We start from the raw sequence: 17,309 nt of genomic DNA on the forward strand, positions 1-17,309 counted from the left end.
CTATTTTTTGTTGATTCACATTCCTCTATGAACCAAACAGACTATGGGAATAAATCATTCTGACTCCGAAAGATTTTAATTTCGATTCTGATTCCAACTAAGAAACAAAAGGAGCCTTAGTTTCATACTTTCATATCCTTTTAACAACTTATTAATTTTACACTAATATTAAATAGATGTAAATGGAATTATTTGAATTAGTTATGAAATAAATATAATTAATGCTATAATTGGTAAGGTTATTTATGGAGCCAATATAGTAAATGAAATATTAAATAAAGTAAACTTAATGGGCATTAATTAAGGTATTTAAATTTATATCTCAAATTTGAAGAACCATACCAATAATAAGATATGACAATTGACAATCCCGTGAATCGAGTCATGACAGATTTAACGATGTGAAAATTTGATAGAAAAAACCAAACAAATTTGAGATCAAAGTACAAAAGTGAATTCGAAAATATGGAAAGGGCATGAATACCTAACCGTTGGCATCCCTAATCATGCCATTATACAAATTGAAAAATACATGAGCTTACAAAAAAAGATTGAAAATGTATTGGTCCTATTGGATTTACATTTTTTTCTAATGGTGGATTTGCTTCTAATTTAAAGATAGGCATTTTACATTAATCAGTAAAATGATCTGGCTAGTGCAGTAAAAAGTAGTTCATAGGCCATAATGTCTAGACGAAAATGCACATGAGCTATTAGGCAAGAGGCCCAACTGCCCAAGACTTGCGAAGGCCAGCCAGCCAGCACTTCTGAGGGGGGTACGTAACTTCTGCAGCGAAGGACATAGTGGACCTTTCGGACATAGTCGAGCCGACACCTCTGACTTTTGTGGACGTTTGCTGGTATGCATTTGCACGAGCAAACGGTGTATTTTCTCGATTCTCCCCATCGACCTATCTATCTCGAAAACTTAAAAAGAAATAAAATAAAGAAACTGATTATCTCGATGGAATCTCTTACGTTTTATGTGTGCAACCGAGTCATAGAAGTGGTCAAAGAATCTAGAAAACGCCCCCACCCGTTTACAAACTCCAAAAAGCAACTCGTGGTCCCCACCAGCACAAAGGCTATGACCCCGCAGACGCAGAGCGAGCGAGTGGGAGCAGTGGTGGTACCTGGTACCCCCCGCCCTGAAAATAACCGCCAAAATAACGGGCAGGTGGGGGCCTATTAGGCAGCGGAGCCGAGATCATTCAGAGCACAGCAGGCCCACCAGCAATTAACAAAGCTGATTTCTTTTCATGACCAAAACACCCTCCACCTTTTCATTATATGACTCACGGCTATATATTAATGCCCTCCTAGTCACTCATGCAAAACAAAATGGATGATAGACCCAAAAAGCTGTATAGAGTGGCTGATTAAATGCTCTCAATAGACGAGACCAAATCATCTTCGATCCGAGTCTCTCCAGAGTCCAGACCAGACCAAATCATCTTCGATCGGAGTCTCTCCAGAAAAAAGGCAATTTGTTATGCTCTCTCCACTCCCGCCCAGTCCATTATTATTATCTGCGGCAAGTGGTCGTAGCATACCCTACTTGGCAGATGAGGGCCCAAATTCGGTGGTTTTAGAATATTTTTCTCCAAAGAAACTTCACATCAGAGCAACAAAGGCACGAGGTCAGTCGGCCAATGGTCGCTCTACTCACTATTTCTTTTTGATTCACAGCTTTTGGATTCGGCTTTTCGAACATCAACGGTGGGAACCACCCCTATTCACTATTAAGTAGCTAGCCATTCTGATTTCTGAACATCCAAAAACTAGAAAAAAATAAAAAAGTGATTCCAGTCAATCATCTAGTTCCGGGTAAAAATAGAAATTTCTTCCTATTAGAGTTTCCCTTGCATTGGTCATCATTGATCTCTTGATCTGGTCTTCTTGTTTTGGTTTGAAATATTTGTGGCAAGATTTCATTGACCCCAACACCCCCGTCCCAAACGCTAATTTACGCAGTCTCCTGTGGATTTTCACTTGAATTAGGGTTATTTATGTCCAGTTATAGGCCTAGGGCTTCATGACGTCGTCGAGGGGTAGGGGGGTAATTCTCAAGCTAGGCTGAAAAGATTCAGAAGCCGTGACGTCCTCGTCTTTGCTCTTTTTCTGAGTTTTGAGTTCCGACTGGCCCCGCTAGGCGCTGGTTCTCCGAAAATTTTAATGAACCGGGCCAGGTAGAACTAACTAAAAGCTACCCGTGAATCGTCATTTTTACCTTCTTTTTATTTTCAACGTGGTGGGGGTTGGGGTGGAGTGTGGGTGTCAAATGTTAAACTGTCAAACAAAAGAAAAGCGCGTCGCAGGTGTCCACATCAATTAAATGGTCGTCAACATTCAGAGAGATTCTCTCTCGGGATAAGGTTTTGCTGTGGATCCACATTCCATACTTCTCCCTTTCTCTCCCTCTTGCTCGCCACTTCATCTTTTCGTGATATAAAATTACGCCTTAACACTCTTTTTACCGACAATTTTTTTGTAACTTTTTACTGGTTGCCTTTATACCTTTCTCTTGCAACTGGGATCTCGGCTATGTCTCATTATTTCGTTTAAATATGTCCCACAGGCCCAGATACATCCCTAAAAGCAATGATCTACTGATAACATAAGGTCCAAATGATGCTCGCTAGTGGCTGAATCTATTCATCATTCACTGAATCACTGCGTTGAGGGGCTTTTAACCAATCCAGTTCAACCCAGAGGTCTGTGGGACCAATTACAAGGATTCTCATACGAATCGGAATACTGGGTTTGGGTCATAAATATTACCCATTTTTTAAGTAATAAGGAGTGTGTCTCCACTCTCCTGCCTCCATCTCGATACACGTTTAATCTGGACATGAATCGTGATTACTGCAATTGCCAGGTGCCCTGGTTTTTGAGTTTGGTAAAGTGAAGTCAGTAAACCATGGAGAACAAGTCGCGAATGTTGTTTGCCCTCCCTCGTCCACTGTAAGCCAGTAACAATTAATTGTTTTCTAGAGAAATTTCCTGAGTTTACACGAAAGAACAGCAGCATTTAATGGCACCACTGTAGGATCATCTTGCTGATCCTTGACGTGGCCATATCTAGCCCGTTGCCTTCAGAAACCACCCTCGGGCTTCTCCTCGGGATCGATATCACGATATTTTAAATAGCTTTATTAATCTCACGATATTATAAAACTGAGACGGGAGGGAGCTAGGGATTAGGATGATGGATAGGGCCTGGCCTAGGGGGAGAAGAAACATGGAAAGAGAAAGTAGAAACAGAAACCGGCAAGGAGGGAGGGACTCATGGGATGGATCGGTGAATGGACACGCGGCCACCCGCCGCAGATTCGCCAACAAGAGATGATGAACGAGAAAAGAAAATTAAAACCGAAGAAAAGCCATAAAGTAGAAAACATTAAAAAAAAAAAAGAAAGAAAATACGAGAAATTGAAAAGATATTTATTTCGGCCACAGAATCAGGGCCCGGCCAGCGGCCACCCCGAATTTTGGTCTATATAAACCCGCCTCGTCCCCCATTTAAATCTCGCCAGTTTTTCCTTCCCTCCACCTCTCTACACGAAGAGAAACCTCAAAACCCTTGATATAGAGCTCTCCGTCCCCTTCCCTTTATCCGCCGTTACCTTTCGGTTAGGTTTCCGTTCTATCCCTATTGCTTGTTTACGTTTCTCTGTCGATATTTCCCCGTTTCCGAAGATTTTCTGGTGCCCTGCACGTTTTCTTCTCTAATCCAATCTTTAGCTTCTTTCGTTTCCGTTTTCTTATCATCGTTGGTCTTTGCTCGGTTTCGAGATCGTTGATCTTTTATAAATCTTCTAAAGTAAAACCTGTTCTTCTGAAGGGTCGGCGTGGGGATTATTGCTTTCTGTGGGGGGCAGCTAGGGTTTCTCTCTCCTTTCTCAGTCCTTTACTGCTTCTTTTGGGGGGGGTAGCCGGGGCTCCGGCCTCGGCGTCTTTCAAAGCCCCCTTCTTGACAAGGAAGATCTAGTCCCCTAATTCTTTTCCTAACCCACAGACAGGGGAAGAGATGCCGACCCTAGCATGTTGTATAGATGCTGCGGCCTTCCCTCCCGGTTACGCTATTGCCGGGGATAGCTCTCTTCCCGCGCCGGAAGCATTTTCCGGCGTACCTCCGGCGACAAACACTACCTCCTCCGTCGACCATTCCCATTGGTCCCCTTCCCTCTCGGCCTCTCTTTACAAGATTGAGAGCTGGGGTGCCCCTTACTTCTCCGTCAACTCTTCCGGGAACATATCGGTTAGCCCACACGGTGCCGAGACTCTCCCTCACCAAGAGATTGACCTAATGAAGGTCGTGAAGAAGGTTTCCGAACCGAAATTCTCCGGAGGATTAGGTTTACAATTTCCTCTTATTGTGCGCTTTCCTGATGTTTTGAAGAACCGCCTCGAATCTCTGCAAGCAGCTTTTGATTCCGCGATACTTTCTCAAGGCTATGGTTCGCATTATCAAGGCGTTTATCCAGTGAAATGCAACCAGGATCGTTTCGTGGTGGAAGACATCGTTGAGTTTGGATCGCCCTTCCGGTTCGGCCTCGAAGCTGGATCGAAACCCGAGCTCCTCCTTGCGATGAGCTGCCTGTGCAAAGGCAATCCTGAAGCTTTTCTTGTCTGCAATGGTTACAAAGACGCGGAATACATCTCGCTTGCTTTGATAGCGAGGAAGCTCCATCTGGACACAATTATTGTCATCGAGCAAGAAGAAGAACTTGACTTGGTCATTGACATCAGCCGCAAACTTGGCGTGCGTCCGATGATCGGTGTACGTGCGAAGTTGAGAACTAAGCATTCAGGACATTTTGGATCGACGTCCGGCGAAAAAGGGAAGTTCGGATTGACAACGATGCAGATCTTGCGCGTTGTAAGGAATCTCGAGCAAGTAGGCATGCTGGATTGCCTCCAACTTCTGCATTTTCATATTGGATCTCAGATTCCTTCAACTTCCTTACTGGCCGATGGCGTTGGCGAGGCCGCACAGATCTACTGCGAGCTGGTCCGTCTCGGTGCCGGCTTGAAAGTCATCGACATTGGAGGCGGCCTCGGAATAGATTACGATGGATCTCAATCATCCGACTCTGACATTTCGGTCGGTTACGGGCTCAAAGAGTACGCTAAGACTGTTGTTCAGGCTGTCCGATACGCTTGTGACAGAAAATTTGTGAAGCATCCAATAATTTGTAGCGAGAGCGGGCGGGCAATTGTATCCCACCATTCCATTCTAATATTTGAGGCGGTCTCATCGTCTGCAACGAGCAGGCCGACGATGCGTTCGTTTGGTCCTGGCCTTCAGGGTTTACTCGAGGAGCTTACAGACGATGCCCGTGTAGACTACGGAAACCTGACGGCCGCGGCCATCCGCGGAGAGTACGAAACCTGTTTGCTTTACGCTGATCAGCTCAAGCAACGTTGCATCCAACAGTTCAAAGAAGGCTCAGTTAGCCTAGAGCACCTTGCCGCCATTGACGGCCTTTGTGAAATTGTCTCAAGGGTAATCGGGGTATCCGAATCTGTGCGCACATACCATGTGAATCTCTCTTTGTTCACGTCGATTCCTGATTTCTGGGCAATCGGACAGTTATTCCCAATTGTTCCAATTCATCGCCTCGACCAGAGGCCTGGAGTGAGGGGAATTCTATCGGATTTGACATGCGATAGTGATGGGAAGGTCGATAAGTTCATTGGTGGCCAATCAAGCTTGCCGCTTCATGAATTGGAAGGGGGTGAGGGTAAAGCTCATGGTGGTGGTGGATATTATCTGGGGATGTTCTTGGGCGGTGCTTACCAGGAGGCGCTCGGAGGATTGCACAACCTGTTCGGCGGTCCTAGCGTGATTAGGGTGTCGCAAAGTGACGGACCGCACGGCTTCGCGGTGACGCGAGCGGTGCCGGGACCTTCGTGCGGGGATGTTCTCCGAGCGATGCAGCACGAGCCTGAGCTCATGTTCGAGGCGCTTAAGCACCGTGCAGAGGAGTGCGGACACGTGAACGAGATCGCCCGTGCCGAGCTGGCGAGCGGCCTGGCCCGCTCTTTCCACAACATGCCTTATCTTACCACAGCCGCTTCTTGTGCAACTGCCAATAACAATTTCTACTATTACTGCAACGAGGACAATAACAATAACAGCGTTGCTGTGGGCGACGATGAGCAGTGGACCTATTGCTGTGCCTGAGTTTTTGGGAGAGAATTGGTTTTTTTTTATCAAATCCCCCCCACAACCACCGCTTCTAATGAATGCTTTGCTTTGTTTGCCTCTGGAGGTCGTCTGTTTTTTTTTTTTTGTAACTTTTTTTCTTTAGTTTTTAATTGTAGCTTCTCTTCGCTGGAGCCTGAAGTTGATAATGATGCAAGGACGGGTCCTTTGGGGACGAGAACCGAATACGTCATGTGTAAATTCGGAATCTCGTTTCCTTTCTTTGTTTTTAGTTTATTTCAGCTATTTTTCTAATAAGCATGTTAATATTTCAAAAGAAAAGCATGCGGTTTCCGGTTCAAAGTTTATGCTTGGCGCTGATTCTACCTATAATCCAATTATAATATTTTTCTTTCAGTTATTAAATGGAATCTACGAAACTGAAGGTTGTTGCTTCATTTACTGGAGTTTTTGTATTGAATAATTGAGTTAATTACTATGTTGGTTCAGTCATTCGGGGGATCATGGGCTGACTGACACTCTCGCCCGACTCGATGAATAGAACCTGTCTAGTAAATGAGACTACAGAACCTTGCGTTCCACTTCCTTGTAAAGTTTTTAATTGAGTTGAAATTGATATTAAAATGGTAGACGAGTCGGAACTATACTAAAATTCGTTGCACAATTTACCCCTTTTTTGTGAGTTCCCCTTCCACAAATAAGCGAATTGACCCCCCAGCATACAAAATTTACAAAGTTGGATGGATATTCAAAGTCTTGTTCATACACCCTCGGCTCTATTTTGTCCCCTTGTGCAAACGAGGGAAACTCCAAAAACGCTTTTCCCTCTTTTGGCAATTCAAATCCCATCGGCCATCTCATAAAAAAACAAATACCAATAGGGTGTTGGCCAATATGGCTTTGTTTTCTACAACAAAAGCAACAGCCAGCCACGTCCGTCAACAAATTAAAGATTATAGTAGCAATACGACGACCTTAACAACCGGTACCAGCTCCTCTCCATAAATGAAACTCACAAACTCAAACTGGACATCTACTCATCTTTTTCAATCCCGCAGCAGCATCGTTACCCGATCTCTAGTCTTGTGTTCAAGTAGAAAGTTGCTGGAGCAGTTGAAGAATACCTTTGACGATAAAAATATCTCTGTCTGCTCAGAACTCATCTGCATGGGTCCTCGGCGGGCCCATGGTGCCAAGTTTTCTTGGGGGGTAGGATTAAGAAGAGACAAAAAGTGTAGTCAGTCGTGTAGGTCATCGCCTACTTGTGGCACGTGTTTTCTTTTCAGGGTGACGGATCGGAAATGAAACAAACTAATTAATTTCCACTGTTTATAATATTTTCCCACTAAAAAAGAATAATGAATTTTTCAACAAATTCATAAACCAACTAAAATTTTGTTCTCTTTCTCACCTATACTTGGACTGTTCCACAGCCCATTTAAGTTAATCCAAACACAACCTGTTCACTAAAATCTTTATAGCTCCTTAGAGCTGGTGTTAATGGAAGAATCTTATACTGTGCTCAATAATATGAGTAGATTTTCTAAAGAACAGGGAATAACAAGCTATGAGTGCAAGCTGAAGCTTTTTGGTGCTTGTCTGGATTATGTACCACTGTAGCCCAATACAAGCTGCTGAGATGCATGTCAGCTATAAATTAGTTTTGTTTGGTTTCATTGCCACAACTACCAACAACATTAGGAGTTGGTCAATAAAAAATGCGAAACAAAATACATTTTTCTACACAAAAAAAAAAAAAAAAATGAATTCATTAATACAAATTGTCATTTTTATTTGCAAGTCTACAACATCAAATTTGACATTCTGTGGGTAAATGTCAATAATCGATACCGAGCATATACTTTGTTTGTTGAAATGACTACATTTGTTAGTTGAATTAGAAGTGACAATAAAACCATGACTAATATTAAATTTGAATACAAAACTCTGATAGGCAGATCAGGCCATTTGCAGCACTTAATCAACGCTTAACGCTTGGACGAAGACTAACTAGCTACTGCTGGGATGCCTTGACAACTTGACTGGTTCCAATTTCTAAATGAATGGAGGCCCTATATGTGAGTGAAGGCACGAAAAATTAAGGATCTATAGCTTTGATTTCATAGATTTTGATTTATTTTTTAGTTATACAAATATACATTATTAAGAGAAGATAACTCCCCTTTGGCAGTAGTGTTGATGTCAACTCCGTCTGTTCTTAGCTTAATTATTTCCATATTTAACAGAAAATAGAGAAAGACTACTTAACTACTACTACGGAGAGAGAGAGTTGATTTGATCACAAATTCTAGACAGTTTTAGTTTTAGGGAATTGAAAGGTAATGGCATCTCTTGGTAGAGAAGGCACTGATGTCAACAAGCTAGCTTCCAGCTTCCCCCGTTTCTTCTTCTTCTTCCTTTTTTTTTTTTTTCTTGTGTTAATATTCAAACGAGCAGGTTTTTCTTTATTCTTCAGCTTCTTATTCCCTTTCCCCGAATTCTAAACCATGTTCACAACCCTTAATTTCTTTAACAAAAACTCAACTAACGGACATCCTTACAAAAACTCACATCGTTTTCAAACAATTGAAGATAGACGAAAACAAAGATAAATCATGTTCTATAACTTTTAAAAGCTCTAATTGGATCATGGTGCTGGCCAGTGTTTTAACACTGGGCCGGGACTGGACGGTTGGACTGTGAAAATTGAGAATTGGTGGCCTTTTCAGGTTACAGTTAAACGGTTTTGAATTAAACAGGCAACTGCCCGGTTCATCAGTTAAACCGGGACCTGTAGAAAATTTTAGTTTTTAGTCTGGTCCGAGTCTTAAAACATTGGTGCTAGCAGCAAAGCAAAACATGGATGACTTCACAACGAATATATAAGGTATAAAATGAGGTAGGTAAGCAGAGAACAAATTCCCTAGGCCATAGGGTGGACATGGTCCAGGTATACCAGATGGGCCACTTGGGACCAGGAATTGGTTCCAAAGTTTGGCTTATACTATGGTCTATGGGCTAGATACCTTTTTTTCGGTAAGAACTAAGAAAGCAATACAAAGAATGAATACAATGTTCTTTGGGAAACTGTGTCATGTATTAATCTCGCCCTTGTTACTTTTCATATTAAAGTGAAAAATGTGATTGATCACCGGGAAAGCGTGGATTGTATTTGTTGTGCATGAAACATATGCATATTATGCCCCATTCATTTGTTATTATATCGTGGATAAGTTGTTTAATGGGATAATTGACCAATTTCTTCGTATTAGAAATGGCAATGGAATAGGATGGGGCTGGGTTTTACATGCCTCGTATCTGATTCTGAATTCAAATTCCCCGCCCTGCCCCGATTATTCTTTTATACTTATAAATTTATATATATTTTTTTTGAAACCTACCTAGAACTATTTTGGATTATGTAATATAATATAGTATAATGTAACAACATAAACTTATATAATATATTAACAATTTTGTATATATAGTTATATAATATAATTGGGGCGGGTGGACAAATACCATCACTGACCTCTAGAGTTTTGGGCTTTCCCAAACCCGCCCCAACCAGGGTGGGGCCCCATGTGGATGGGTCAAATTGCCATCTCTACTCCATATTCTTATGCTGTTATAATGAGTCCCATAGTAAGTGGATTTTATAAAGAGTATCAATTACCTAGGAAACCGGTACCTTCTTGGAGGGTGAATAAGTTGCCTACCCATCCGTTGAAAACACTAATCCCCTCCAGCCCATCTCTTACCTGGATAACTGAAAATACATTGAAGTTACTCAGATAAATTTTTTATCTAAGAAACACTTGCCCGGATAAATACATTACCAGGGTACCGAAAATGGACAAGGCCGTGAGGAAAATGTGTTATGAGCCAATGATATCATCTCGTTGTTTATTGGGCCGAGCATGTCCACTAATAGACAAAGTTTCTTCCAAAGTTGATAGAGATGGGCTTCGACTGCACTGCAAGTCTGTCTACTGGGCCTAATTTTTAAAGCTTTCCATATCAAACAAGCCTAATCAAGGCTTTAGCTTTAGCTGGGTCTGCACCAAGTCCACCTTGTATGCGCCATTCTTTGCATTTGCCAACCATATCGTAATCAGTGAGTTTGACTGTTTATACAAATGGCTAATAAATTGGGCCTTGACAAATAAATCTTAAGCTCAAAGCTGTTTAGACATTTTAGCACCTTATATTGAAGCATCAGTTATACATAATCCTTTTTTTTTTCTTTGGTTTGATCCTTTTCATCCTATAAATAACATATATGGACGCTCTTTTACGTTCACTCATATAATTTTGGGCTTTGTGTTCACATTCGCTGCTTTTGTTTGCCTATGTATGATGATTTTGTTTTTTCAAAACAAAAACAAATGCTACATCAGTACCTTTGTTGCACATCTTATCAAATGTCAAAGTACACTTTATAAAATATGAACTAATAAAAAACTAAGGCGTCTTCAACGTGATTGACTGAGATCTGGTTTTAACGTGCAGCCAATATATGAGTAGGGGTGGCCACGACCTGAGTTTTTCACAAACTATTCGAGCTCGGTTCATTTTAATTTAAACCGAACTTCGAGTTAAATTCAAGTCCGATATATAGACTCATTTGATAATAGAACCGAGCTCGAGCCCAATGAAGCTCCAGTGAAGTTCGGCTCATGAGGCTTGTGAGCCTAGTATTAAATAAATAATTTTTATTATATATACATACACACATACATATATATAATAAATAATATTTTTACTAATATAATATTTTTATTTTTTATATATAATAGTAAATAATTTTTATAATTATTTTTGTATATATAATATTAAATAAGTTTTATAATCTTAATTTTTTATCTGAAAAATGAAAAATAATTTTATACATATAATTTTAATTTTTTAAAAATGAAAACTTGGCTTATAGTCGAGCTTGAGCTGAGCTGAGCACGAACTTGCGAACTATGAACCGAGCCAAACTCAAGCTCAAGTCTCTAGCTTGAATTGAGCTCAAGCATGATACTATTCCTGCAAGCCGAGCTCAAATAGCTAAATATTCAACTCAGCTCGGCTCGAATCCACCCCTAAATATGAGTGTATGTGCACCATGGTTAAATTCTTCTCTTAATGCAAAACGGACAGAATTTTCTTTTCCATGCTGAAATACTTGAGCTACACATCTCTCATTTACAATGAAAATTCTGTCTTATTTGTCATTTATATTAAAAAAAAGAAGTGGTGGATGACAAAGTTTTCACTACAAAAGGGATGAAAATAATAGCTGAAGCATCCATCTTATGGATAAACAAACCCAGCCTTAAGGGCCCATTTATTTTACTGTGGAAAAGTTTTCAATTAAAAACAAAACGTTTCTTGTGTTTACGTTTCTAGTTAGGCAGGGAAATTTCATCTAGAAGTGTAAATCCAAATGTCAGAAGGGTAAAATATAATCATGGATAGATTTTTTTTCTTGTTACAAATAGCCATCAAAAGCTAGCAAATTAGTTTAACAAAGACCAGCTGATGAGGGGTAATTTGGTCATCCGAATTACATTACGATACGTTGCTTTCAAACGGTTCCCCAAGAATCTGAGACCCGTTGTAAAAGAACTCAGGTCACTCACATCTATATAAAACCCTCATTCTTACATGTTAAGGTATGTTTGATTAAACTCTCAAATTCTCTTGTCTCCTAAGATCTCTAAATTCAACTTGTTGACTTAAGTCTGAAAGTGTCCACCCTGAGTAAAAACAACCCGAATACTCCAATCCTACTCCTATAAAACAGAACAACTCGGTCATTCTTAGCTCGGCCTAACACAGTTCGGCCACCGACGAGACAAGCATCCGAATCAGCTTTCGAATCATCAGACACACGAGATCAGACAAATCGCGCTACATCACCAGTTAAAATCATCACCGAGAATTTCACTCAAGGACTGCTGAAAGTAACCTTTGTGAGCTAACCGATCCGTAGCTTGATTGCCTTTCTGATCATACTTGATCTGAAGCTGGTTTTCTCGAATAATCCGATCGAGAGCAATCCTCTTTCATGCTGCTGCATCTCCACGAGTCCACGTAGCTGGGTTCTTGTCCTGAAAGAGCTTCTATAGTAATCGTTGAATCTCCTATTATGAACTCTCTTCCTTGAATATGCTTACTAGGATGTGAGTTTCCAAAAGCTGCTCTCATTTCTGCTACTATACCCAGACTAATTTTGATAAATTTTAAATACGCTTAAAAGCACAAAACTCCATCAAAGCATCAAAATTTATTTTAATTTAGTTTTATTTAGGCGGAATCCACTTTATCCATTTGACTACACCCCTCGTAGACTTTTTATTCAAGCCCTCTCGAGTTGACTCCTGTGGAAAATAGCAGCTTTGTGAACGATTCCTGAGGAGTTATATAAGTCCTATTACTGAATTTTTTTTCATTCATACTCTTCCATAATAACCACAAAATGTAACTAATATTTTTTCAACAATATGTAAATCTGATACCAATTTTCTGATCCAACATCTCATTCCACCTTTGTTTTTCACCATGCCTTGGAGTTGGTAATCTTCAATGATTGACCACACCTGGAACGTTAGAGGGCATTCCTTATGAAGATGTGATTCGTATCATCACCCACTCCACAAGTTAAGCAATTAGGATCACAATTGATTCCTCTTTGGGAAAGGTAAAATTTTTGTGGGAGGCTTTCTCCTTAAGGCTGCATTTGTTTGTGGTGTAAATGTAAATTGATGTAAATTTTTATCGTCGGTTTGCATTTATCCATATTTATTTTCATTGTAAATTTGGATCAGTGTAAAACTCCTCTCCCTGTCCGTACTTTTAACCATTTGATTAGGGTGTAAGTTTTATATCGAGAGTCGATGCAAACTTCATACACAATTGAGTTTTACATCGACAATTGATGTAAATACTACATCAATTTTATCAATGTACCTTTGCATCAATTATCACACTTCAAAAAAGTTCTAGTAGTCAGTCATTTTAAACCTATCTGCATCGAACTCCATCAATTACTTTTACACTGAAAACGAACACAGCCTAAGAGAAGCTACAAGTACGGGTGTCAATTGGACTGGATTTTGTCCAATCCGATCCAGTCCAATGTGAATCCATTACAAATGGACCTGGTCCAATTCAATCCAATGAATATTTTGGACCATTTTGGACTAGTCCAGAGTCAAATTCCTATTGGTTTCAACTCAAACTCGGTCCATTGACACCCTATGTTTTTATCTTCTATCAATGGACCCAATATTGACTCAATCCAATATAAATTCATCATGGACGAACCAGGTCCAATCCAATATGTCATATTGGTCCATCCAGTCCCACCAAATTCAATATATTTTATTGGTCCCAATCCATCCAAATGAATTTTGATTTGGACGGAGCCCAACCCAAAACCGGTCCATTGACACCTTAGCTACAAGAACTTAATTTTGGGAGGGCACTCGAGCTTAACTGGCGTTCACACTTCACGGTTTGCACTCGATAGTCCCAAGTTTGCGTCCATATTAAAAAATGGAGCCCGCGTGATTTGAACCCTGGCAACCTAAGAGCGATCTTAAACCAATAAGCCAACTTTCAACTTTCGATAATAAGTGAAATGAAATACTTTTATTTAAATTTTATATGCAATCCAAACAAATAACATGTATTTTTCTTCAACAATTTCAATTAAAGATAAAAAATTAATATTCAGAATTAATATTTTGTAAACTAATGGAATAAATAATTTCACAAATCCACATTTGTATCAAAAAGTAGTTTTTAATCTCAAGAAATTTATACACAAAAATATTAATAATAGAACAATTATTTTAATACTTAAAATTTATAAATTGAAGCATGATATGTATCTTAACATTTTTATAAATCACTAATTAATATCTTAATTTTCATTAAATAACAATATATTTATTTTTATAAAAATAAAAATATTGCTTACAAAATACTTGGGAATATAATATAAATTGAATTTGTCAAATCCACTAATATACACTTATACCAAAAGATGACTTTTTATCTCATAAAATTTATGGAAATAAAAATATTAATAATGGAATAATCATTTTAGTAGTTAAAAGTTATGAATTTGCATATGGTATGTATCTTAGAAAAATTGTTATATTTGATATATTTTAACTTGATATTATATATTTTTATACATTTTTAATTGATATTTTAATTACATTTTATAGTAGCATGTTTATTGTTTACAAAAACAGAAGTATTGTTAACTAAATATTTGATAATTAATTTTTAGTTGACTTTTTGGTGAGTATTAAAAATTAAAAATAACAAAATAAAAAATAATTGATATAATAATTTACATATAATAGTTGCATATGTTTTGTGACATGAAATTCAGTAGAAAATAACATAATAATAGCTTTGTGCATGTATTAATTTGTAAAAAATATATATAATATGTTGTAGGATTCTTGATTGTTACATTATCAATAAAATTTTATGGTTTCTATGCATTGTAGTGTATTTTTCATATATACCTTTAGAATATGCATTTCTATGTATTTATACATTAATTATAACTATTTTGACCTTAAATATAATGTAATTAATATATTTATGAAATTTATATGCATTTTTCGACGTATCCATATTTTTCCAAAGTGTATCTGTATCTGTATCCGAGTGGTCTAATACAATACCCGATACCAATACTTTAATCCTTGTTATTAACACCTTCACTTTCTCATTGCTTTTCTCTTTGATAGCATCTTGAGGTTAGAGATAATCCTCAAGAGGTTTATTTCCAATGCAGATGTCTTTCCATAGGTTTGAGGTTCCTCCGTTTCCCATCCTCCACCTCAAAACTTTTTCTGCTAGTGGAAAATTCCTCTCTAGGCTCACGAAGCATTTTTTGACACTTTACAACAAAGAAGTCCTTGTTTTGGAGGTATTTTTTTTCCTCATGACCTAGACTCATAAGTTATCTTCTTCATTAAGGATTTTCCAACCTAATTTCATGATGTTGGCTGAATTGATTAACTCCATATTCCTAATTCCGAGTCCTCCATTTGTTGTGAACATACAAACCTTACTTCACTTCTCAAGGTGGAGAGGTTTTTTGCTATTGTTTTCTTTTTTCGTATTATATAAATTCAAAATAAATAATTACATAATTTTTAATAAATGAATTAACTAATAATTAATGAAATAAATAATAATAGTTAATTAATTAATTAAAATAATTCATTATTTATTATTAGATATTTATTACATAGTAAATAATTATTTAATAAAAAATAATAACAATGTATTAATTGAATAATCATTTTTTTAGGAATTTAGCATTTAATAATTAATTGATTATTAATATATTTAAATGAACTAAAACTTGCATAATTGTTAATTAGTGAAATAACTAATAATTTATTTGTAATTAATATTTAACTAATAAATATAATAAGTAATAATTATTAATTAAAATAATTAATTACTTATAATTAGATATTTATTATTATTATTATTATTATTATTATTATTATTATTATTATTATTATTATTAAATTTTTAATCTATCACCATCATTATTATTATTACATATATTGTTTATCAATTTATAACATAGGAGCAACATTTGGGCCTACTTTTGGAAAACAATAATTAAAATGATTGCTATAGTACATGTATTAATAGTGCATTAAGGCTGAAACAAGAATGGTAATCAAACACTTTGGTAGGTGTTTGGCATCGGTGCTGGGAACATCACACTGTTTTCTAAGAAAAATGATGTTGAGTATGTGGAGTTGTAAAACGGTGATTTTTTTTGTTTGGAACCGGTGTTGCCGCATAGGCTGTTTTCTAAGAAAGCAACACCGGTTTTGTTTGGTATTAGGGTTGGCAACGATGTTTTATATTATCCAACATCCAAGATGATACCACATTAATGCCACATCATTGTACTGCTGACCGCAATGCACTGTTTTCTCATAAAACATTGAATTTGACGTTGCTTCATTCTAGACTTTCCTGATTTCCAAGGCATGGTCTGGTGCAATGTTTTTTCTGGAAAAATGGTACCAAACAAGAGGGTGTTGTTTGAAGTGTTGTTTTCTCTACTATGGCGCCTATGTTTTTGAACGGCAACAATGTCAAACACCCACTTTCGGCATTCAATGTTAAGAGGCAAGGGGCATGCCCTAATTAAGTATCACTAAGTGAATTACAAGTGTTTTTTAAAAAAAAGAAGAAGAAGAGAAAAAAAAAAAAGAAATGAGCTATTCCTGAACATATCTACTAGTGACACTTTTGCTTCTGAACTTTCATTTGCAGGATTACCTTGTACTATAATGAGATCTCCGACAAGCAAAAATTCTACACACACCCTTAAAACAGGGGCATCCAATCGCATATTGGGAACATCTCCCTATGAATTTGACAAACATTATGTATGGAAAATATTCCAAATGTGCAGCTAGATGCTATATGTGTGGGCTTTTGCTTACAAGATATATATAATTATATTATATTATAACATTTTTATTTTGTTTTGTTTTAATTTATATTATATTATATATATATATATATATATACTTCTATAACATATATTCTTTTATTTTAGTTTTAACTTTTTATGTTAAAAATTAATGATACAAAAATGGCATTTTTGGCAAAAATAGTGGGGGCACTTGGCACCTTGGAAACACGTAGGTCTCAAAAAGTTACTCAAAATTAAAAATAAAAATAAAAAGCTCACCCAATCAGATAAGTGCAAAGTTATGGGCTTTAGATGTTTGCATTTATATGCTAAAAAAGTTTTAAAAAACTAGTCGATTTTCTAAAATCAGAACCCGGTCACTGGTTTTTGGGTTTGTGCATCTCGATTAGTAATTTTGCCTGGTTTTTTAACCAATGCGGTTTTGGGGGTATGACCAAATCAACCAAGTACGGGTGGCAATGGGGTGGATTAGGGAGGATTTTGTAAATTTTGGATCCGACCCCCCTCCCTAGTTCTTTGAACATGTACCCTCCCCAAAACCCGTGGTGGATTTTTAGAATCCAGAACCTCTTGCACATGAAGATATAAAACCCTTCTTAACCCTACCCTCTTCTAATTTCCTCTTATTTCATGTTATATATGAGC

At 37.7% G+C, this 17,309-nt stretch overlaps 1 protein-coding gene across 1 annotated transcript; it reads left to right on the forward strand.

The window, feature by feature from the left end:
* The first annotated feature begins 3,410 nt into the window (after positions 1 to 3,410).
* On the forward strand, positions 3,411 to 6,514 carry LOC148851194 (arginine decarboxylase-like). Its single transcript, XM_088945310.1, has one exon. It carries the CDS (start codon positions 4,031 to 4,033, stop codon positions 6,188 to 6,190), a length of 2,160 nt encoding a protein of 719 aa, XP_088801436.1. The 5' UTR covers positions 3,411 to 4,030; the 3' UTR covers positions 6,191 to 6,514.
* Positions 6,515 to 17,309: the final 10,795 nt, after the last annotated feature.

This window comes from Nelumbo lutea, chromosome 5 (genome assembly GCF_056320005.1).
Source record: "Nelumbo lutea isolate HS-2025 chromosome 5, American lotus-T2T, whole genome shotgun sequence".
Classification (NCBI taxonomy): Eukaryota; Viridiplantae; Streptophyta; class Magnoliopsida; order Proteales; family Nelumbonaceae; genus Nelumbo; species Nelumbo lutea.